At 46.3% G+C, this 25,564-nt stretch overlaps 1 protein-coding gene across 1 annotated transcript in view; it reads right to left on the bottom strand.

Moving 5' to 3' along the window:
• ITPR1 (inositol 1,4,5-trisphosphate receptor type 1) overlaps positions 1 to 25,564 on the bottom strand; it is a 1,666,678-nt gene that overhangs the window by 1,214,550 nt on the left and 426,564 nt on the right. The window contains exons 5-6 of the mRNA XM_086939209.1: positions 25,230 to 25,316; positions 9,742 to 9,900 (exon numbers count right to left, since the gene is read on the bottom strand). Coding sequence (XP_086795335.1) covers positions 9,742 to 9,900; positions 25,230 to 25,316 — 246 coding nt within the window. The remainder of the gene's footprint in view (positions 1 to 9,741; positions 9,901 to 25,229; positions 25,317 to 25,564) is intronic.

Genomic DNA, 25,564 nt, shown 5'->3' with positions numbered 1-25,564 from the left:
CTACTTCTGGAGATGCTTTTCAAACTCAAGTAGAGATCTCCAAATTCTTCCGTAAGATACGGCTTCACTACTTTTTTGAAAAAAACACAAGGGAAGACAATGCAGTGACCAATGATGAAGGGCAGAACACGGGTCTGAGAAATTCATCTACATTCACACCCCTAAGCTCCACGGTTCCAGCAAAAGTCATCACCTTTGAGGAAGCCGTCACACATGACATACAGGAGCTGTACAAGGAAAGCCAGAAACCATTTATTACCATCACGAAAGTTGAACAGGCACTGCAAGAGTTGTCCAAAGATCCCCTTATTACTATGAAACCAGCTGACAAGGGGGGAGCTACAGTCATCCTTGATACTACAACCTATAAAGCCGAGTGTTCCAAACAATTGAGCGACAATATATCTTACAGTCGTTTAACGGAGGATCCTACACCCAGATTGACCACAATGATTAGTCACCTGGTAGAAGAAGCCCTCTCGGAAGGATGGATGACCGCTAATGAAGGAAACTACCTACGTAGAGCACATCCTACGATGCCTTATTTTTACTGCTTACCCAAGATACATAAACAGCAGAGACCGCCACCTGGACGGCCAATAATATCAGGCATTGGTTCACTCATGGAACCCCTCTCATCCTTTGTGGATACCTTCTTGAGGCGGCTAGTACGATCTATGCCGTCTTATCTGCAAGATAAGAAAGACGTACTGAGGCTCCTGCCAGAGATAGAATTCATTCCCGGATCAGACTTGTTAGTGTCCTTCGATGTGGAATCATTGTACACCTCGATTCCACAGGACGAGACCCTTGAGGTTATTGAACAGCTTCTGAATGCGCATGACCATGATTCCATAACACCTATCTCTTTCATCATGGATCTGGCATGCATAGCGATGAAAGAAAATTTCTTTCAATATGAAGACAACTACTATCTGCAAACGTCGGGCACCAGTATGGGCAGCGTTTTTGCGCCTAGCCTGGCGAACCTATACATGCACAATTTTGAACAGAACCACGCACTTAACACAAACCCGTATCTACCATCTGTACGGGTTTGGAAAAGATATATAGATGATATCTTCGTGATATGGCGTGGTAGTGCACAACATCTGATTGACTTCCACAGGTGGCTAAACAATTGTAACAATTACTTGAAGTTCACCATAGAGTATGACCACCAATCACTGGCATTCCTCGACTTGCTAATAACTATGGGTCCAGAAGGTTTGAGGTCTGAACTATATAAGAAACCCTTGGCCCGAAACTCTTCTGGAATACGGGAGCTGCCACCCCAAATCCCTTCGGGACAAATTTCCCATTTGGCCAATTTCTACGTGTCCAACGCAACTGTTCCACGAAGGAAACTTTCAACAAGCATGCCAAGGATCTTGAAGATAAGTTGCTAGAAAGGAAATACCCAAAAAAACTGGTCCGTGCCTCAAAAAAGAGGGTGGCCAATAACAATCGTGAGGCCTTATTAGAACCAGCCCCCCGAAAGCACAGAATGACAGGATCACATGTGTGAACACATTCAGCACGAGATCCAATGCTATACAAAAAATCATCCGCAAGCACTGGAAGATTCTGAACACAGGTCGGGACAACTTGGAACAACCCTTGTTCGCCTTCAAGAGAGGAACCAGCATTAGAGATCAGCTGATACACACACGACCTAGGACGGAAAACATTCGCCAGATTGGGACACTCTGGGATACGCCTGCAGTAAGAGGACACCACCCATGTGGTAACTGTGCCGCCTGTCCGCAGACTAATAAGTCCACCAGTATAGACATTGGGACAAACAGAGCATGGGAACAAAGGCGTTTCATGAATTGCAATAGCAACAACTTAATATACTTGATTACCTGCCCCTTTTCCCTAAGATATGTAGGGATGACAACGAGAAAAATACGCACAAGGATCTCCGAGCATAAGAGTACCATTCGTTGTAAAAAGCAGGCAACTCTGCTTACAAATCACTTTTTGGAAGTCAATCACAAACCTACAGAGTTCCATTGGACAGTATTGGAGCAACCTCAGATTCCTTCCCATATTGGAGATGTCTCTAAAAACCTTTTCAAAATCGAGCAAAAATGGGTATACAAATTGAACTCGGATAAGGCTGGCCTTAACGAGGACATCCTGTGGATGTCTCTCTAATCTCAATCATTGGGTCCCACATATCAAGCTGAACAATTGCCCCCGACATGCACTTACATATGGCCATCTCCTAACTGGGTGACTCACTTTAGTGCCATGTAACATTCACTCACTTAATTATCTGGTTCCTTCGTACACCACATGAGGACATCCCTATGATGCCTCTTCGTTTTTAAACCAGAAAAGGTATGCCAGTTACTTGGAGCGTTGCACCTACCAAGCATCCTAGCAATCTCTGATGAAAGTGTCTGCATTGAGGTACTCTCCTGTGATTACCCAATTTTTATCTACCCACTGATTGGGGTCTTATGTGTAGGTTTATTTGCTAATCCCACATCTACACTTAGAATATCGTTTAATATCATGGAAGGCTTTATCTCGCAGAACTATTTACATGAACAAATGGTTTTCCACTTTATATCACACTCTGCCTTTTAACAACGCGTGGGCACCCATAGAAACTAAGAGGAACTACAGTTCCCGGCATGCTCAGTCGCCCGGTAATGACGCGTGAGTCGCGTCTTTCTGTAAACAAGTAATGGCGCTGCGCGAAGGCCGACACCTCCCCAGCGGCACAGACGGCTGCCGAGTGTACCGACGGGCAGGTAAGCCCCGCGCATATTTTTGCATGTCTTGGCCCCTATTAATCATGTAGTGCATGCGCGGTTAGCAAGCACTGGACCTAGTCGCATATGGGCAGGAAACACATCGGGTGTAGAGCGAACCGGCAATATCTACATTTGATGCAGGTGCTTAAAGTTTACGCCTAGCGAGAGTTTGGCGCAACACGTTTGCTGTTTATTCTATTTACTTTGGCTCCTAACTTCTCCTAGCGAGACCTTGGGTAACGGCGAGTAACCAATACATGAGATCCATACCGGCACTATGAGCTCTATGTGTATTTATACAACGACACAACGAGCAAATTTAACAGAGATATAGCGGCATGGCATGGCATCCTGTGTTGTCATTGCATAAATAAGAACCTAGCAAAATTGGCAACACTTACTTCCCATAGTTAAATCAGGAGAGATGCATCTGATTTTTTTCATATACGCAAAATAGATGACTATAACCCCATAATTAAAGAGGGGTTCTTTTCTTCCATTGAAACTAGTATTTTCCGAACGGTGCCTGCATGTCTGGACCTTTGGGTGGTTTCTTGATTTTATAGGTCTCATTTCTCTACATTCTAGAGCGGTGCACTATCCTCCTGAGCTGTTGCCAGGTGAGGTGAGGCACGTTCCTCTAACCCTAAAGGTGAGCGAGAGGAATTTAAATGTTAAAAAACTGGCCTAATATGTATGCCAGATTACGAGTTTGGTAACTAGTTGCACAGTTGTACCATATCATGAGACAGAAATGTAAAATGACTTACACTAATCACGTGAATGTCGTTTTTATCTTTGTATGTGTCTTTTATTTGTGTTGTCTGTGTCTGCATGATGTTCTTTCCTGGACTTCCTCCCCCTCCACATCCTTAGGAGGACACCAGGATTGATAAGGTGATATCTATATCCTATTTTTAACGCACTTTTGAGCAGTAGCATGTACTTTAGGTCCTGATGAAGCAGCAGATATTCATTAATCTATAGACCGCAGAAACATGTCGACCACTACAATATAAATCCGTGATTATTAGGGTTACTCACTGACAGTCTTGACCTGAATTTTTTAACCTTGGAAATGAACGGCACCAGAATAAAATTCCTTAGCGTTCATTATCCAATTTTAAACACAGAGCACTCCTTTCTCTTATCTTTTTGATTCTCACAATTTTTCTTTCTTGCACTGCTCTTCAGTTTATCAAGCAAGTTACCACGCACTCTCCTTTCCCGTGCCAAAATAGCAACAACTTGGCTTCCAAATCTTGGGAAAGGTTCCAAATGATGACAGGGCGGTAAAGAACGATAAACTGATGACATCTTCTCATCAAGTGCGATACTTTGTTGTGTGCTGCTCATACCTCTGTTTCAACACACATTCACTCAGACACACTTCTGAAAAGACACATTCTATTCTTTGACCCATAGTTATTCTGTTTGGTTGTACTTCTGTTAAGGGGGCTATAACTGTGTGGTCACTAAAGATTCCCTGGGACCCTCCACCCATCTTTTTGTACTTTCAACCCAAAAAAGTCCTGCAAGGAGCCGGATCTACCAGAGACTTCTCAGTGTTGATTGAGAGACCGAGGGAGTGGAACAGAGTCGGACAGAATCAAGTGTCCAAGGACGCCTGATGGCAGGATTGAGACTTGATGAGACAGTCGTTCAGGTAGAGAAAGATTTGAACTCCCTTCAAATGTAGGTATGCCACCACCAGAGCCAGGACCTTCGTGAAGACGCGAGGGCGGAGAGAAGGCCGTAAGGCAGAACCTTGAACTGAAAGTCTCTGCGCCCTACCCAAAAACGCAAGTACTTCCGGTGTCTTGGAAGTATTGCACATGGAAATACACGTCCTGAAGATCGATAGTGGTCATGAAATCATCCTTCAAGAGAAAGCGGAGAACTTGCAGGAGCATGCGGAAGGATTGACACTTCAGATACTTGTTCAGGACTCGCAGATTGGATGCCAGTCGCCGGACTTTTTGAGGACTAGGAAAAACCGGGAATAGAATCCCACCCACTTCTGAGACTTGGGAACCACTTGGATGGTAAGCTTCTCAATCATGAGTCGAATCTGCTGAACGAGCTCCTTGAGGTGAGCTGGGGGTGGACCAGTTGGAGGAGTGTTGGGAGGAAACTTGACAAACTCCAAAGCATGGCCTTTTGATGCAATGTACAGCACCCAACGGTCCGAGGTGATTGAAGACCATTTGGAGTAGAAAAGGGAGATTCGACCTCCAACTTTGAGCGGGGAAGGCAAGTCATTGCTTCTTAGAAGCAGAACCTCTGTAGGAAGAGTTTCCTCTGTAAGATTTTGAAGATTGCTGCTGATAGGACTGCTGGGACTGGGAGAAATATCTTGGATTTCCTTGGCCGTAGGAACGGTACTGGGTGGATCCACCGCGAAAAGGTGGTGCCGGTTCACGCGCACCACAAAAAGGCACCTTGCGAAATTGTTAAGTGCCTAGGGCACGTGCCGTCTGTGTCCTTTTTGATGGTTTGAAGTGTCATCCACATGCTGGCCAAAGAGCGAATCGCCGTCATAGGGCATGTCGAGAATTTGACTGAACCTCCTGGCGAAACGAGGCGGAACAAAGCCAGCCCTGACAACGCAAGACAGCTGTTCCCGCAAGCGGACGAAAACTAGTGCACGCAATGTCCACAGAGAAGTCGATAATTTCTGAGGACACTCTTTCTCCCTCCGGAAGAATTTTGAGAGCCTCTGCTCTGGAGGACTCAGGAATGAGGTCGATAAAAGAAGACTTATCAGACCACATCTGGCGGTCGTAGCGCCCCAGAATGGCCAGAGAATTTGCAGCCCTCATGGTGGTAGAAGCCATAGTGGAAAATTTAGGGCCAATGGCGTCAAGCAAACGTCCCTCACGGTCCGGAGGAGCGGTAATGGGGGGAAGACTGATTCCTGGACCTACGCTGCGCGACCTGGGTGATCACAGAATCAGGCTTAGGCTGCGCCACCAAGCAAGCAGGTGAATCAGGGGGCGCTCTATATTTCTTCTCCAAACGAGGAAGCAGTGCCGGAATCGTATTGAGTCTGCATCAATTTGACATCTTTGTTTCAAATAAAGTCAATAATGGGCACAGCCCAGACCTTTTTGAAAGGCTGACTCTAGAAGACAAAGAAAGCAGTCTTCGTCCTTCGTGACCATAGGAAGCTTAAAGCGCTGCGCCGCTCGTTCCATAAGCTGGTGAAAACTAGCTATGTCCACAGGAGGGGTATCGCCTGGTACCGAAGGAGGCGGGACTGTCTGGACCGGATTGTCGTCCCAATCCGCCATGTTCCCATCATCATCGTCGCCGTATTCTGTCTGGGCGAATGTCATCATCCTCATAAACAGGTTAATGTACTTGAATGGAGGATGATGGGGCAGAAGACACCGAAATGCTCCGGCAGTGGAGTAGGAGGAGGAGGAGCCACTGTAGTTACAGGCACCATTGGTGGAGGTGACCCCTGATGAGACAGTGGAAAACTTCTATTGTAATCCTCCAGCATATATTGGAGATTTGAAATGAGAGAAAGGGGTATTTGAGCTGCTGGAACCTGAACAGTGTGTTCCTCTTCCTGGAAGTAATAATCTTCCTGTTCATCATCATAATCCTGACATTTAATGACTAGCTCCGAAGGACTTAGAGCTTGTCGTAATCTGTCCTCGTTCTCCTCATCTGAACCAAAGTCATGCTCCAAACCGGTGGCAAAAAGAGGTGATGGAGGCTGAGGGTGACTCTGAAGTGAAAGCTGTTTGAGGCACTTGTCGTCGCTGGTGCAGAGGGTCAACCAGAAGCCGATGAAGAAAATGGCACCTGAGGCAAAGATGCAAAGGTAGATGTTGACCACGACAACAGTCGACGGGAAGATCACAGTCAGTGGAACTATCAACGAAGCAGTCGGCGGCAAGACCACAGCCACAGACTGAGCCGCTGTCGACGGGATGACCGTCAACGGAGCGGTCGTCGATAAGGCACTCGCCGACGAAGAAGCTCTTTTCACTGCAAGCGTCGGCGAGACCTTCTTTGACGTTGACGAGGAGATTGGAATCGTCAACAAGACTGATTTAAAGCTGACGCAGACCATCGTCGACACAGAGGACGTCCACGCAGACGATCCGCTAGCAAAAGTAGTCGTCACTGTCGTCAGTACACTGAAGACAGCAGATTTTGTTGACGGAACGACCGTCAACGAGCCAGTCAACGATTTAGCATTTTTTTTTAGAGGAAAAATGTGCAGAAGGAGCTGAGGGCGCCGGAGAGTCAGATCTCGAGGGCACAGGCGTAGCAGGAGGAGGTGGAGACACAACAGGAGCCTTCTGGAGAGGAAGCTTCCCCTTCTTCAGAAAAGGAGATGGCAACTACTGAACACTGCTACGCTTTGAAGTAGCTCTGGACACACCGGACGCAAGGCTTTCTGCATCAGAGGTGAATCCTTATCCTTCAACCTCTGCAACCAAAGGAGAAGACGCTCCTCCCTGTCCTTAAGGGTCTTGGTTGAAAAGGTCCTGCAGATTTTACATTTTCCTACCTCATGCTCTGGATAGAGGCAGTACATACACTTCTTGTGAGGGTCCTCAGAGTAGAGCCGCAACTTCCCACAAGAAGAACATGAACAAAAGAGAGACTTCTTACTTGAAGACATCTCGAAACTGAAGAAAATCCAGAAAGAAAATGAAAACTGAGGAGCTCAGGGAGACTCCCTTCACACAACGTGCGGTAGAAAATCTGAGGGCCTGAGCCTCTGAGGAGAAGGTTCTAGAGGGGTGCTTGCGCCTGTTTGGCTGTAGCTTGGACTAACAAAATGACATGGATAGGTTATAAAGGTGTTTCTTTTTCTCCTATGTATTCCTATGTGTTAATGCTAACCTGGTACTTATAAGTATTTCTGGTTTTGGAATTTATGCGATATGTTTTTATATACATATTTTATTGGGATATTATTGCTATTTTATTTACTGTGGGGCTCCCACTTCGACGACAGGGAATATTCAAGCATGTGAATCTATGAAAGACACCCTAATACTGGAGAACTGCAGGTCTGTGTGCAATCTCCGATTAGGCGGAACTTGTGCCTCAACTGAGCAGCTTTTACTCAAAAGGTTCGTCTACCTTGACGAATCTTTCAGAACCTGTGTACCAGCATGAGATTTGTGGTGGCAGAACGGAAATACCTCTTTAGAACATCTAGTCAGTCTACGTTGCAACAGCACTGAGCCCTTGTTCAGAACGGCCCTGAACGCGATGCACGTAGACTTTAAGATCCTCTGTTCCACGGGAAGCCAATGGAGTCCTCTACGGGAAGTAGATTTAGAGGCTAAACTAGATCTATTTAACATTAGTTTGGCAGCAGCTGTCTGAACTCTTTGCAGTCTCTTAACCAAATAATCTGGAGTTCCAAGGAGAAGAGCATTAAAATAGTCAAGATAACCAAGGATAATGCTTTGTGCATTAAAGATCTAGCATGTACAGATAACACCGGGAACAACGGAGGCCAGGAACCAGTGCAAAACAAACACCAGTTCACTTATTTAGGTTGAGTTCCTGGTTGATCAGTATATGTGATAATTTGATTTTAGTAGGATTAAGGAGCTTCCTAACGTTCTATTTTCCCTCATATCTTCTGGCAGTGCATAGCTGATTTTGTTCAGCTTGAACTGGTTTCTTCCTTAATCATGAGTTCATTTTCTGTTGAGATTGTGGTTCTACTTGTTAGAGTGCTGAAGAGTTATTAGAGTGCAGGGGAAATATTAGCTGAAATTTCGGCGTTGGATCATCTTTGCTTGACTCCCTCCCTCCCCCATACCCCCCACAAACTCAGTTCATTTGTTATTACTCCAATCTTAAGTTGTGTTAATTTTTCTGGTTCTTTCTATACAAAAATAAAATGAGCTTTGCCTTTTCCTCTTGCACATTGTACTACTTTGCCCTCAAGACTTGTCCTCACTAGCTTTGCACATTTTTGAGTCCATTGTTTCTAGACTAGGGTTCTCGCTGGGCTCATTTCTAACCTGGGTTTCAATTTGTAAGTTTGCAATATTCCGCCCCCGATTACAACCCCCCCATAGTATTTCCCAAGCCCTGAGCCATGAATGGGCGGATTTGACATCTGTAGAATTGCATCATTTTGCCAAGATGTCTGTTATTTTGGATACAGTGACTTAGGGCAGTTTTGATATGTTGTATGAAATGTGAGTACTCTGATCTGATTTATTTTTCATTAGTCATCCCAATTTACAACGAATAAAAAGGAAATGGTTAGAAATAGCAGTGGAGACAATCATTCACCACTACCATGGCATCAATGTTTTTTAAGCTGAACCCTGACCGTTAAGCATAACCTTATTTGATCAGGCATTAATACAAAACCAGAGAGGTGAATCACCCAGTGTTGGAGTGGACTAGGTTGAATATAGCATATGGGGAAGTGTCTGCAAATCTGCATGTCAAGAAATCTACTTTATGTCCTCTATCCACAAGACACTACGTGCCCTAAAATCACAGAAAGACTTGGCCAATGCAGCTAGCTGCATGTGTAGTGATCAGACTTCTGATTCATCGTGGCTCTACACAACATCCAGAATCTACTAAGGGAATTCAACTGGGAGGAAAGCTGTCACTTCAAATAATTTTGCTCCCGAAGACCTAATTCAGAGGGTTGGCAGTCCGGTTACATTCACTGATTCAAAATGTAAAAACAATCAACCTACTTGGAAAGCTCAGGCAAGGCTGGAATTAGATATTCTATTCTTAAATGTGTTTTATTTGCATTTCCACAGCACATTGTCATTACTGTACTTGTAGATTTCAGTACTGACCGTGGAATTAAAATAAATGATCAAGGTTGCCAATCCCACACATCGCCATGGTAACTGCTTCATCCCCTTTCCAGCCCAAAAGTATTGTATAACACACTGATTTAGTAAAACAAGCAAAAATGAAAAACAGCTCAGTCTACAGCAATACCCACACTGTCTCCAATGGAACGGAGCTTGTAGAACGGCTGAATGTAAAACCATGAGCCCTCATTCCCCGCTTCATCCAGTGTCACTCGCATGGCGTTCTTCTCCAAAAGTGCTGGCAGACGTTTGTTCACAGTAAGGTACTTGTTACTCTTTAGGTGCAGCAGCTGAAAGAAAAGCAGGAATCCTTAACTACACACCAGAAATCACTGGCGATTCACTTTGCTTCATTGTAAGCTTTGCACAAGGACACCTATATATCCCTTAACCTTTTTAACCCAAATAAAAAGTTACTTACTTTACATAACACTCGTTCTGGTCGATAATCTAACCACAGATCCCTTCCCTTGTCAATACCAGAGGTGCCAGACCTGAACCCCCCCCAACCCCAAAAAGTAAAGCCAGAACTGCATATAAGCCCCACCGAGCACTGAGATCAGTTTCTTTCTGGGCTGTATGAAAAAGCTTGATAAGTGAAATGTATACTATGACCTCTTTATAGAGATGAGAAAAATATGTTTCACAGAATGGGGAGTTGGGAATGCTATGAGGCATCTGCAGTAAGAACCCACCAGGAATAATAATAATAATAGGCATTTATTAAGCGCACAGCTACCCCAACGGGGTGTCCCGGCGCTATAGTGGGCAGAAGATGAGGCAGCAGACAGAGCAGCAATTAACCAAGCAGGCTAAATAGCCAGGTCTTAAGGGTTTTGCGAAACGCACAGACTGAATCAAACGCAACGGAAGAGGTAGCTTATTCAAACATTGGGTGGTTCCTACCTCAAAGGTTTTACCTCCTGATCTAGCTTTTGAGGACCGAGGGGTGATGAGCAGGCGCTTGTCACTGGACCATAGAGGTCTCGATTGATAATAGGGACTGAGTCTCCTCCTAAGGTAGACCGGCCAACAGGAATAGCATTTCCAAATGTAAGAACGTATTCTCTCACTTACTGATGATTTTTCACCTTGTAAATAGATAAACCTGTACCTCCCAAGGTGGTGCGTCTATGGAATGGCTCACACCAAAAATTTATGCAATACCGAATGGGCAAAGTGCACTTTCTGCCAAACCCACCTAACAAGGACTAGAAAGAAATTGAAGGAAATCTTAGAAGCACTAGGTCTACAGGAACCTCCTAATCATCATTACACAATCAAACTTAGTTAGGCAGACTACTTTGCACTTAATTGCAGTAAATTCGACCAAGGATGTATTTTCTATTGTTGAAGTCTATGATGAACACCGCAGACTTAAATCCTGTGGTAAGTGTCAAAAGCACGAGCCTATGACTTTTCAAGCTTCCTTGATATCATTTTGTTTTTTTAATCACCATCTATGCATCATTTCAAGGTCGGGAACCTTCGTCCCATGGAGTTGGAGAGGGGGGATGCCCAAAACCTTGGACCCAACTTAAACCCAAGCTCTCTTCCTTCTCGGACATACAAGATAAGAATCTGCTTGCTTTAATGGCCAATGTAAGGTATGGATCCCCCATCTGGACCCTGCCCTTCCTTTTAATTTTCAAAGGATAGTGGGAATTGTTCTTCCTATCAGAGGGGATCTTAAACCATCTCATTGGTTAGTGGTCAGATCCAGTACTTGGAAGCATGCAGTGGTGGAACCAGTACTCAAGAAAGACAACTTGAACCCTTTAGTTACTGAAAACTATACACCAATCTCCTCGCTTCCATTTTTGGGCAACATGTAAATAAGCAATTTTCTGACCTCTTGGAAAAGAACGATTTCCTAATGCCCATCAAACTGGGTTTAGGCCTTGTAATAGCACCGAGACAGCGCTATTGGAAGTTTTAATGGACCTTAAAAATAATACTAGACCAAGGCAGCTCTCCAGGCTTGATCTTAGCACTGCATTTGAAACAGTACCTCATGCAATTAAAGAGAGACTCGCTAACTCAGGAGTGACATTAGGCTTTGAAGTGGCTAGCATCTTTTTGGAAGATCTAAGCTTCCAGATGTAGGATAAACGCTTTTACTCACAATCTCTAGTATTGTTGAGTGGAGTGCCCCAAGGTTTCCCACCCAGTCCTACTTTATTTAACTTGTTTGTTCGACCACTGGGCGACTTTTTGAAGTAGTTTGTCCTTTTTGGCCTCATGCTCAGGTGATACCCAGATCATCATTTCTTTGGCCAAAGAATCACCTAACATAGGCCTGTTAAAATGTTGCCACACTTTAGTAGCCAAGTAAATGGACTCTTTTCTAAAACTCAGACAAAATTGAAGTTCTGATAATTGGGATTAATCTAAATCTCCAGTCTCCACATTGATAGCCTGAATCTTTCAGCCCTCAACCCCAGCCTACGTCGGTGGTTAAAAATTTGGTATTCCGGCTGGATGATGAACTCTTCCCATAGACAAGCAAATACTTGCTGTTTACTTTAGTACAATGAGAACGGTTAGAAAGATTTTAGAACTCATGCCAGACTCTGCTTGAAGAACCAAGAGGCTTTGGCAACCTCGCACTTGGAATACGGAAATGGGCTGTACTTAGCAGCCCCACAATTCGTGCTGAATAGAGTGCATGTGGAGCAAAACACTGCAGCTCGTCTTTTGCTAAAGATTCCCCAGACATCAGTCTGTATCTGCCGCCATAGTGAAGTTGCAGTGGTTACTTGTAAGAGAAGTCTATATATTTCAATGCCTTCTGTTTAGTGCACAGAATAATAAGGGCCCAAGTCTGCTAGGTCATATGCTGTACCACACAATAGTCCTCGAAGACTGCTTCAGTCTACCAAATCCTATCTGGTAGTCACTCTGAGAATACATAAAAACCAAACTGGGTCGTTACTGGTTTAGAAATTGGAATTAGCTGCCCCTTTCCAGAGGTTGATTTCAGGCGAATTCACTTTCAAGAAAATACTTAAGACTTGGCTTTTCTGTTGAGTTTGTTGACAGTTCTCCAGGCTTTCTCATGCTAACAGTTTCAACGCTGGGAAACCCTTTGTGGGTAGCCATGCGTTTTTTTAAATCTGGTAAACTGAAATGGAAATTAGTGAACTGCCGGAGGTATTTCATGACCCAGTTATGAGGGGTTGGGATGCATCAGGAGTCAAAACTATCGGGGACCTCATAGGGGTAACCGGTCTGATCTCTTGAGCAGGCACAACGTTTATATAACTTAGGGCATAGAGACTTCTTTAAATACTTACAAGTGAGGTCAGTTCTGTCAAAGAAACAGGGAGGAGATATGAATTTTCAAAGAATCGAACTGTTGGAATGTCTAAGGGATGAAGGGGGATCCTCCATCTCACAACTATACGAAGAAATTTGTAAATATAAAAAGGATGATTGTGATAGAATGTATGAGAAGTGGAGAGTCAAACTAGGTCTTACAGGAAATGAGGCAGAGAAGTCATTAAAATTGTCAAATTCGGTCCTAAGAGTGGCAAATTTACAATCTCAACAACATAAAACTATGTTTGAACTTTATTACACCCCTCATAAAATAGCGCAGTGGGGGGGAAGCAGCGGGGGCATCTGTCCGAGATGCCAATCCACGCAAGCAGACACAATTCATATGTTTGCATCATGCCCCTCTCTGGATATATATAAAAAAATCTTTGGAACAATTCTTTGCCGATTCTCTGGGGATACAGTTAACTTTGACAGATGACGTTCTGATTTTGGGTGTAGCGAGGGAGGGTGTAGATGTTCGTCACCATGAGTTTTTGTATTTAGCAATGACCCTCAGTAGACTATGCATAGCCACACTCTGGAAGGATCCTAACCCCCCCAACATTACAGCAATGGATTTCTCGTGTATTAGCCATATACATTTTAGAAATGGCCTTGTATGAAAAAAGAGGGAGGGGAAAAAAAAAAAAAAGAGGCCGGACGGAGGATATGGGCCCCAATAATTGAATGGAAAAGGAGGCTGGGAGAGATTTAAGATGAAAGGGGGGAAAGCTCGACGGAATTAAGGAAATATGATATTTCTTAAATGATTGATTTCTATTGTTTCCGAGATTATTTTTTTCTATTCTTTAACTCACTCTCCCCAGTCCAAAGCTCTTTGTGTTTTTGAAAAATGCTTTATTTGTTTTAAAGCCGATGATAATAATAATAATGCTTTCTGAATTGTAAGATAATTTTTTTTGTGTGTGTTTTGTCTGTTTTTCTGGCAATATATATTATGAATTTGTAATTCTGATGTTGATGAAAAAAAAAAAAAAAAAATTTAAAAAAAAAGGAAATTAGTGAACCTGTGGACTTATGCTCGCGTTGCAGCCGGACCAATGTCCAGGACATCAAACTCACAAAAAGGTGATTGGAGAAATGCTTGCAAGTTGTCCAACGACTGGCAATCGCTTTGCGTAGCATCCCAACTAATCCTTATTTTTCTCCCAATGCCACCTGAGTTTGGACCTAGCAACACATAATCGGCCTTGACCCTGCTCCTTATGGAAACAGTCCAGCCCAAAGTGCCAAGCCAGGTCTTCACCGAACCAGAACACAAGCAACCTAGGACCAATTTCGTCCAGTCATGGGTTGCTTGTGGTCATGTTCAGGGAGGACCTGGCTTGAAAGTTTGGGTGGACTGTTTCTTTGGAGCAGGGTCAAAACTGATTTGGATATAGCTAGGTCCAAACGGAGGAGGCATTGTGTGCATAATAACAGTGGAATAGGGTGTAAACCCCAAGTAATTACCAATGGCTAAGAATAATTCAAGCATTCCATGCATCGCTTTTTTGTCTACTTTATAATGTCCAGAACAGGCACTGAATAAGCCAATCCAGTGGTAGCAGTCTTAGGGCTTTTTCAATGTGCCTCAGGCCTTCTGGGGGTGCCTCCTTGTCACTATATAGCAGGTTTTAATACAAAGGACTATGCACCTCGATATGGTCTATTCGGCATGGCCTTACACTTCTTTGCCCCAGAGAACCCCATGAAAAGCTTATCAGCCACCAAAGGTTCTTGGTAATATCAACGTAAATACTCAAAGCTGTTTTGGGGTCTAATTGGTGAAGCCTCTGCCCCTCTTTCGAAGGGTGAGGTGGATCAAAGAATGCCAAAGACGGATAGATTATCCATTATGAAAGCGGTCCAGTAAAAGTTCCACAAAAAAATAATCTGAATTAGCCAGCAATAAAGCTATAACAGTGCCTACTGTAAGTCACTGCTGGGCTAAAGACAGCACAAAATAGAAAACATCTGCCAACTTTGCCTGCAACAGGTATGTATTGCAAGAATTACATTAGGAAACAAACTACTCAGCAACCAGGATAAAAAGTTGATGGATGCTGGACTGGCAGTGACATTTATTTAGGGAAGAGGAGGAAGGCAGTTAAATGTGAATGCTCAATCGCCACTCATGGAAATCTAGATTTCGCAAGTACTAGTGCAGGACCCTGCACTGCTGGGACAATCCTCCTGAAATGACAACAGAGGACAAATGCTCACAGCCAGAAGTCCTGGGTACCATACTCATGGGTCTAATCTAGTGCCTATAGGATGATTTTGGTCCAGTTGTTATTGATATTTAGAATTCTGGGAGGAGAGGCAGAGGTGGTAAGGCATACAGCAATCTCAAGCCCCACTCTAGGACACCTGCATTTGAGAGTACAGTCATTTGCAAACGTCAGCGCTGAAGTGTTGACATCATATGTTCTCGGCCGGGGCAAACGGATCAAGCCAGGATTCTCATAGCTGCTGAAAGATGCCCTGTGCCCTCTCCGGATGTAGCTGCCATTCATGACTTGCTAGACCTTGCCGGCAGCATTAGTCTACCCTGGCATTTAAAGATTCCACCAGCAGTTTCACTGACAAGGAGATGTCCTTCAAACTCAAAGTTCCAGAGGGTGTCCTCGCATAGAACCCAGGACCCCACTGACTAGCTTGTTGCTGTACTACAAGGCAGTGATGTTGTCCTAGAGGACCTGGTGCAGGCTCCCTTTGATTAACAATAGGAAGAACTTCAAGGCCAATGAAATTGGCCTGCAACTCTAACAGATCAACATGGAGGACGGTCTCTACCAGAGACTACAGATGTCCACCACTCAATTGACTCCCAAAAGTGATGCATTCGTTACCACAATCTGGACTGGCGGCAGACCCTTCTCCCTACCCCACCACACCTAACACGCCAAGCAGCTACCATTGTTGGGCTTCTACAGTCTCTGAAAGTTGGAAGGAATCCAACAGGTTCCCTTGGTGAGGAGCCCATTGAGGCTTAAGGTCCCACTGCAGAGTCGACATGTGCCACCTGCGCCAGTTGACAAGCAGATTGCATGAGGCCAAGACATCTGGGCAACTTTCACTGAAACCCACACCAGAAGGCTGAAACCTCGGGATCTTAGCCTGAAAGTCCTGGACCAGTTAGTTGAACTGGAGGGAAGGCACAAAACTGCACTATATCCAGATTGGTGCCAGTGAAAAGGATCTAAAGCAAAGAGGTCTGGTGATACTGGCACAGTGCTTACCACCAAAGAGGTTATGAGGCTTGCCGTCATCTGGAGATGGTCTCACTGACTCGCAAGCCCATCTTTAGCAACCAATCGTGGTAGGGGAAAACTGGAATCCTCAGCCTCCAAAGATGTGCACAACCACCGCCATCACTTAAATGAACACATGGGGTAATGCTAAGGCCAAAGATAAGCATGGACAACTGTAAATGCTTCTGGCCAACCTTGAGCTGCAGGGAAGGCCTGAGGGACTGCTTGGCATCAATGTTAAAATAGGAATCCTGCAGGTCCAGTGAAACCGTCCAATCTTCTGGCTCTACGGAGAGAGAGAACTAGGGTCTCACTCCCTATTTCAAAGGCCCCGATCATTGGCTCCTATATCAAAAAGAGCCTGTACTCCCCACTGCTAAATAGCCAAATGGTCCTCTGACAGAAGCTCTGATGTAGGTGTAATATACAAAGGATCAGAGCGGAATGATAAGGCATAACATTACAGCACTATCTGAAGTACCCTACTGTCAGATGTAATGCTATGCCACCTGTGGATGTAATACCTCATCTCAGATCCCAAGGAATAGCAATGCATTGCCAGGGGCAAGCTAAAGCAGTTTAGTGGCAGAATCAGGAGGTGCAGGTTGAGGCTTTTGACTGAGAAGTTTACAGTCCCCTAAGAGGCTGGATGCTCTAGTGGGAACCCGACCCACAAAGTACTGGGGGAACTGTTGCTGTAGATGTAGGCCTTGGTGCGTTCTTTGAGCCAAACCCAGCCCAAAGCCTCGAATGGGGGAAAGCGGTTGGGTATACTGCTGGACATAACGGCCGCGGGATTGTGCTGTTGTCCTGCTTTCCTTGAACCGCTCTAGTGCAGTCTGCTTTTGATCTGAAGAGACTTGTGTCTTTAAATGCAATGTGCATTAGTGATGCTGGAACTCCTGGGAAGCCTGTAGAGCTCATCCACACAATGCAATGAAACACCACAGTGGTACCGAGTGCCCAAGCAGTTAGTAGTGTCCAGCCCCAAGTGGATGACTTATTCCAATGCATCCAGACCATCTTGAACAATCGCCTCAAGACTGGGGTGGTTTCATCAGAGGCGGTGAGCAAGATTTTGCACACTATAGCCAATAACGCATGCAGATATTTTCCTATGAGGAAGCTGGCATTTATAGAACAAAGGAAGAGATGGCAGAGAAAAATATACAATCCCAAAGTTTTACTCCCTATTTTGAGGAGTAGTGGTTTAGTCTACACGTGGATGCCTGGACCTCTAAACTTTCAGGTGTAGTGTGTTACATGAGAACAGGTCACCGGGGTTAGGTCTGTCTTCTGGCTACTTGCCCATTTACTTGCAAGCAACAGCAAGTTTTAGCCCAAGTAGTGAGTCTGTCAGTGCTTCACTGAAGGGTAGTGATTCGGTTTAATCCTCCTCAGGCTGCAGAACGTCAGTCAAGACATTGGTTTTAACTGCAGTGTATGGGACGGGTAGGTCGAAGACTCCAACAGCCCATAAGAAACTGCAAAAGAGGCAGATTCCTCTTTTGTAGGGCCAGAGGGAGAATTCAATCCAGTGGTTAATTTGTAAAAAAAACGATAAGTGCCCGGGTTCTCTTTAGGAGGCAGCTTGCACCAGCCCATTTCTCTGGTTAGCACTACCTGAAATAATACAAACTGCTCACCAAGAAAGTGGGGAGAGAATGTGGCTTGATGGCTGGAACTGCCCACTTCTGAAATGGCGAACCAGTTGAGTCTGAGTCAGCTCAACACTTAATCTACCTGTAAATGAATGTGTCCTTTACTGGTGCTCATGAAAAGCACCAGTGTTGATTAAGTGCCGGTGCTGAGCACTAAAAACCACCTGTTCAAATTAAGCACGGATTCAATCCAGTAGCTAGCAAGGTGTATAGACCACTGGTCTCCTGGAGGGCCATATAAAGATGGTCTCATCATGGTAGTGGAACACCTCGGTCATCTCTAATGTCACCATGCTGACTCTGCTCATAGTCCAAAGCAAAATATGTGTTCTGGGTAAAGGCAGTGTTCAGCCAGTCAACGTGGTTGAACCAGCTGCGCCAAAAGTTGCAGAGGGCACAACTTTGGTTGAGGATGTCTCGGGTTCTCGTCAAAGCCAGATAAAATAATGGGTTCTTCTGGTAAGTTTTTGTAAGCAATGTAGGGAATGGCAGGGACTGTGGCACAGGTTTCGAAGACTGGTTTGGCGTCTGGACAGACCCCCAAAGCGGAGCAAAGAGGTGTAGATGGAGTGTAGGACGAATCCACTAACAGGAAGCATCCTCTTATCGCCAATAAGGAGGCCTGAAAGGATGAGAGGAAGCCACAAGGGTGCTGAAAATGTGTAGCATGGTTTCCTTGAAAGCGCATACTGGCTGCAGCATTACCAATGGACCCCAGAATTCAGTATACATTGGACTGCGTTGAGGAATAGTTTCCTCGTTAGGAGACTGGAGGGCACCTTGACATCCCTTCAACTTTCATGGCCACAAAGTCGACCGGGAGCAGTCTTTACGCACCTTTTGACAGTGTTCACTAACGGAACACTTGGCTTTGTGATCCCAGATCGCTTAAGGGTTCATTCAGGCACAGTAACCGCAGGATTGAGTTATATGAGGACCGTAGGCACCATACAAACTTCATGGCAGGCCTGTACCACACATTTTCTAATGATAACCCCTACAACATTTAAAGCGTGTTGTTTTGGTAGGGCATGTTCCCTTGCACACTGAAGCAAAATTTGAAAGAAACAAATTTGTCAAAGGACAAGAAATGTTTTGGGTGCGAGCTCCACCTCAGTGACTGAAGGTACAGAAAAAGGAACAGATATCAGGACTTCAGGATGACACTTTTATAGGGCTCTGCCATCACTTCCATGGAGGGACAGACCAGATTAAACAATACAGCACAAGCAGCTGGCATGCTGAACCAATGAAGAGGAAAAAAAATTCAAAATGCAGTCTGGCTTGCAAGGTACGTTCCAGGCACAGACCCTACCAGGGCTTCTGGATGCTGCGAGGGACCTGATCACAGACCCGCGGGAGCTGGCTGAAAGCTTTGCGACGTATTACGCTACTCAGAATGCCCCGAATGAGTGCCTCCCGGCAGACATGGTAGACAAATTTATTGCGGATTTGCCACCACGAGCGGTGACGGATGAGGTGCTTGAGCGCCTCTACCTCCCATTGATGGAGGAAGAGTTGGGAGGGGCCTTGGGGGAGCTTAATACCGGGAAGGCTCCGGGTCCCAATGGGTTTCCAAGCGAGTTCTACAAGAAATACCACCTACAGCTAGGTGCGCACTATAGAGCGGCACTAGAAGAAGCCAGGGAACAAGGCAGCCTCCCAGCTGATTGGAGACACGCTTAGGTGGTGGTGTTCCACAAGCCGGGCAGGCCCCCGGAGCAGCATACGTCATACCAACCCATATCTCTCCTAAAAGTAGAGGCTAAGATTTTAACTAAGGCGCTGGCTAACCGTCTCTTGCCCCACATTGCGGGGCTCGTCCATCCGGACCAGGCCGGGTTCATGTCCAATAGGGCAATTAGACACAATATTCGCAGGGCCCATGTGGCGGTGGCGGCAGTTCGAGATTCCGGGGAGCAAGCAGCACTTCTCCTGGCGGATATGGACAGGGCCTTCGATTCACTGAGCTGGGTCTACATGTTTGCACTTCTGCCTCTGCTTAATTTGGGGCCTAGTTTCCGGTCATATTTGAGAACCTTGTAAACAGACCCGACAGCCTCGGTTAGGGTGGCAGGGGCCATTTCCGCTAAGTTCGCCATTGGGCGTGGCACTAGGCAGGGCTGCCCCCTCTCGCCGTACCCGTTCGCCCTGGCCATGGAGCCGTTGGCGGCTTGGGTGCGCATAGATGCGCAGCTACGAGTCTTCGAATGGGAGCGGGGTCCATCAGATAGAATTGCCCTTTATGCTGATATCCTGTTTTTTCTCACAAATCTTAGGTCGTGCTGCGTCTACTTGAGATTATGCAGATATTTGGGGAAACCTCCGGGTTACATCTGAATCCTCGTAAGTCGACCCTGTGGGTGTTGGGGGAGCATTCCGGAGTGGGGGACTGGGCATCCAAGCTACAGGTAGCGGTTGGGGGTATTAAATACTTGGGATGTTTATCTTGGAGGTTCCTGCGATATCCTGGGAGCACAACCTGGTACCAGTTTGGGATCGGGTCCGGGCAGAGACGAAGACGTGGTCACGAATGCCCCTTACTATTTATGGCATGTCAGCCATCTTTAAAATTGTGGCCCTTCCCCGATTGCTCTATCAATTACAGAACCACCCATTCCCGATCTCACCTCATTGGTTCCGGCAAGTTAATGCGCACCTGTTTTTTTGTCAACATACTGTGGTGGTTTGGCGACCTCTGTAGGAAGGTAGATACCTGACTATGGTTACCCCCGACTTTTTTTGCCTGGTGTTTTGCTGGTTTTCCGACTTAGTCGACCTGGGGCCCTGCCAATCAGGACCCCAGGCCTACTGCTCTCTCTCTAAAATGGATTCCATGTACCTTAGGTACATTTCCAATTGGAACTGGGCCACCTTGTCAGACCCTGTAACTCAGGCCATCGGTGAACCCAGGGCCTACCAGGGGCTGAAGCATGTATTATGCCACCCATGGATGGCCATCTAAATCTGACACAACTGGCTGCACGACAGCTGGGGCAACGTAGCGTACACGCTCGTTGCTGTAGGTATAGTATCCCTATATCTAACCGTACAATGGACACCCGAGTTCCTATCAGTCACTCCTATGGCAGGCCTTGACAATCCTGAAGGCAGAGTGCTTGGAATCGTGTGAATTGGGTTCTGGCCCGAGCCGAGCCCGGTTGCAGCTTGCGGAACCAAGACCCGATGGCTGTTCCATGATAATGCGTACCATATCGGTAACTTCGGTATCGCGTTAAGACATGTCGAGTAAGGTGTCATACGAATCGGGATACTGCCCCCTCACCAATTCTGGCGACGAGGTTAGCATTCCGCCCTTCGAGGGACACGACATGTACGCAACTGTGAACGCCGGTTAAAGTTAACTAAAGCCTCAGCTCCACAAAATGGATGCTGCCACCACAGACACGAGTCTGACCTCCTGCTGCTGGGAGTCCTTCCAGCGAGGAGAGCTTGGACAAAGGGTTTCCTGTCAAGGGCGGTGTTCGCACCGTCCCAGACAGGGTTTGTGTATTCTGGGTAGGTAGGGCTTTGCGAGAAGGTGACTGCGGAGTGGCACCCCGGTGCTCACTACGCATCTGCCGGTCAGAACCAGTTCCAGGGGCGCCAGCCCCTGGCCTGGGGAAAGTCCGGCAGGGGAGAGGGGTGTAACTACCCCCCCTTCCTGGTCCCACCCTTAGGGCAGGACCTAGTCAAGTACCCACCCCTTTCTTTAGGATAAAGGCCGGAGCGGGGACCCTTCCAATTTAGATCTTTGAACCAAGAACTACTTTCTACGAAAGGACATTCGAGACTCTTCTCAAGATTTCTCCCTTGTGACTAAGGAGTAGTCACCCTGCATCCGCAGGCACCATCTAAGAACTCTGCGGTTTGCTGCAAGTCCTTCCTCAGGAATCCGACGGCCCAGCTCGACGAGAACCGGCTTCCCTGGCACCTCTGACCTCTACCCCCGTCATCAGCTCAGCTGTGATCTGTGGGTGCGACGAGACCTCGAGGGACCGGCCATCATCAAAACCTGCACGCTTTCTTAATCAGCACGGCCATCGAAGTAATTCTCTGGTGAGTGCTCTGGGGTCCGAGAAGCCCCGACCCGGAGCTGCTCCAGCACCGAAGTGCAGTCTCCCAGCATCTCCACGATCTGCGTGGGGCCCTTCTGCTCGCTGCTCAGCACGTTGTCTGGTCACTAGCCGCTGGCTTGTGCCCTTCTTTGACGACATCCGACAACCAACGCTGCTGGTCTGGTTGCTCCAGACTGGCCTTTGCTTCCATCTTTGAGAGAAGCACCCCGGACCCTCCCGGTCCACTCAAGACGCCATTTTAGGCCCACCACGTGGCCCTGAAATCTGCCAAGGCTTGTTGCCCCAATCCTGGGCCCAGTGACGCCGACAGCATCAACCTTCGTGGGACAGCTCGCACCTCCATCCTGGTCGCCGACAACGCCTCCTGGTCCGTGAGACTGCAGAGCCTAGCGTCGCCCACTCACCTAGTCGAGGTGGCGGCCAACCGGTGCCTTCCTGGTACCCTCTGACTACTGGCTAGTAGTACGAACTTGGTCCCCTCTGCTTTCAGGTATCAACGATCTCTGATCCAGGCTTGGATCTCTATGAACTATTCACCACTGGTCGCCGGCCAGCAACTCCTTTTCTTCCGGCTCCTGGCTCGTCAGCGAAGACCCCGACGCCTGTAAGACTTGTGCAGCCGCAGCCCTCGTGGCTAGGTAACTTCGGCATTTCGGTGCCTGCATAGCCTCCTTACTCTAGGGTCCCGAGTCCCTCGCTTTCGACTTGCCTTATCGGGTCCGCCCGAGACCACTAAACTTTCCGTGTCCTCGGACACTTGTTTTAATTGTGCACTTGAAGTATTTTCCTAAGAGTTTTGGTTTGTGCTTAGTACCCTGTCCTCATAAAGAGTCCAGGGCTGTTGTGATTCTTAATAAATATTCTGTTTATTTTCATAACACTTGTGTGGTGTCCTTTCACTTGGGGTTCAAGGGGTATGTGATGGTATAACAGCTGGCTTAACACGCCCTCTAGAGTTTAGCCCGAAGACTGCTCGTATCCACGCTACTAGGATAGCTGGTCTAAGGTTGACTTACAACCAATCACCATAAGGGTCGTTTGGAACGATACATAGCGGTCGCTAGAATAGCGAACGCTGCATATCGGGCCAACTTCTCACAACTTTCCAATATACTTTCATACTACCAAGCCTCCCATCTCCTGGTCCTGAATGAATGGTGGTATGGGGATAGGGGGACCCGGCATACGCCCTGGAACGCCATCTTATGGGCTCTAACACTCTACATACGGTTTTGTACGTGGCACAGCTGCGGAAGAGGTTGCTGCCAGCCACCCAGGTAGTGTTTCGGATCTGGAGGCAGGCACGTCGCATGGGATGGTTGGGTACGTAGACAGAGGAGACCCCGTTGTGGCATAATGGATATCTACCTGCTTTGGCGTCTCTCCAAGGCTTTAGGGGCTGGATGATATTGGAATCTCGTCCCTAGGAAACTTAATGTCAGGAACAACTTAAATCCTTCCAAAATCTATGCAAAGAGTATGATATGCCCCGGTCCCAATTCTTTAAATATCTGCAATTCCGCCATGCCATTACACCAAGCCTGGAAGGTCTTGATTCCCTCCCAGAATTTAGTCCATTAGAGGCCAAGGTCTTTATGGAGGACCTAGGGGACAAAAAGATCTCGCATATATCAAACATTAGTCACACATTGCTCCACTACACTGCTGAAGCTCCGGGAGTCATGGGAGAGGGATATGGGGGCACTGGAGGAGGACTGGCAGGAGACGCTGGCGGCCCCTAGAGGTGCGGCCATAGCAAGACGCTTGCGACCCATCCAATTCAGATATCTGCACAGGGTCTACTTTACAAGGGAGAGGTTGTGGCGGGCCGGCCTCATTGCATCCCCAGACGGTCTCCGGCGTTGCAGGGAGGTGGGGACATTGATTCACACGGTGTGGAGCTGTAGCTCACTGGCTAGGTTCTGGATGGAATGGGGTGTTGAATTGTATGTCTGAGGTCCTAGGGTGGAAACTTCCTCGCACACCGCAATTAAGTCTGCTGCATGTGTTTGAGGGGATGGGGGTAACATGTTTAAGAGGCATCTACTGTTACTGGGCCTAACCTTGGCCAAAAGAGATGTATCCAAAGCATGGAAAGATCCCCGAGCTCCCTCGGTTCTGGTGTGGAAGATGGGGCTTGACTTTTGTATGGGGCTGGAACAGCCAATCTTTGTGGTCTGAGGATGCCCACAAAAACATTATAAGATATGGAAGCAATGGGCAGACTATCGGGGCCTGTGGCTGGAGCCTTCGGTGAAACGGGAGGTTGCTCTGGAGGTGGTATAAAGGGGCCAAAATGGAAGGTGTGTATACATTATTAGAACAAAGATTGGTTCGTAGGAAATGTGAGACGATGTTGTGCGACCGGAATGGATGGGATCCGGTTGGGGGGAGTTGGGGGACAGGGTGGGGGGTTGAGGGGGGGGGGGGGTGAAATCGTTCAGTTTGATGCAACTTTTGGACTCTAAACAATGCATAGTTTGCCAATTCTTTGACGCTGTGTATTTGATTGGCAGTTACCTCTGGAGTGCTGCGCTATGTGTGCAATCTGTCAATAAAAATTTGTTTAAAAAAATGCAGTCTGGCATCTGGGGGTATTCACAAGGTGAGGAAGATACAGTTAAAGGTATTCATAAAATATAGACATTCATGGATGGAAGAGTAAAAAGCATTTAAAAAAGTGTTCAATCAATTCAAATTAGCGACCTTTACTCTCTCCTACGAGTACACAGGTGCTCCTAGCAGCAGTCCAGCAAACTTCTTTCAACCTACCACAACCTGGTCTCCAATAACTACTAGAAAAGCACAAACATAGGAACACCGGAGATCACAAAAGCACAGGCTTTAGCTAGTGCTGGCATAGACCATATGGAATGGCACAATCGAAGTTCAAGAAATACTTCAGGAAGGTTTTTTTATTACATAATGCTAATTTCAACTTGTATTTTCAGAGTCCTATCTTCTGGCCTAAATTTTTCCCTTACTTTTGAAAGTATTTTTTTTTTTTGCTTAGCAGGCCAAACATGACAAAGCAGAGGGCGCTCATTTTGAAGGTGTATCGAGGCAGACTTCAGTGTGTGGATTTGTTTTAAATGTAAGCCAAAGTTTGGCTGCATCGCCTACTACAGTCTTGAAGACAAAGCTGCTGTAGTGATGACAACTTGTAAACCAGAGTAGCATGGGCCAAAGTAATCAATCGAACCCATAGTATTTCCAGGACAGTCTCTAATGCATCTAGAACATGGCACAACCAAAGACCCAGTGATCACATGAACAAAATCTGAACCTGCAGAAGACGCACCTGTATGACGTTGCCATACTGGATGACCGTGCCCAACAGCTTGCGGTTTTCCGTTTCGTTCTGCTTCTTTTCGAGATCAGCTGCATGCTGTGGAAAGAAATTATATTGAAGTGTACGAATTAAAGCAGTTAAATAGGCTTTTACCGTTTTTAGTTATTGTTTTAAATGGCATAAACTGAAATAGGTACTTGGTTCTAGCATGCGTGATGCAGCTTCTATTTATTATCTAGCCATAGGATGTACACAATTCGGCCACATGGTGATTGGGTCAGTAACAAACTTTTAAATCAAAGGTGTTTTTTCACTATATAAGTCTCGAGAATTACTTTACCCTA

The sequence above is a fragment of the Lissotriton vulgaris genome, chromosome 9 (assembly GCF_964263255.1).
Source record: "Lissotriton vulgaris chromosome 9, aLisVul1.2, whole genome shotgun sequence".
NCBI lineage: Eukaryota > Metazoa > Chordata > Amphibia > Caudata > Salamandridae > Lissotriton > Lissotriton vulgaris.
The sequence above is the reverse complement of the archived record's forward strand: the minus strand, read 5'-3'. Positions and strand labels throughout refer to the sequence as shown.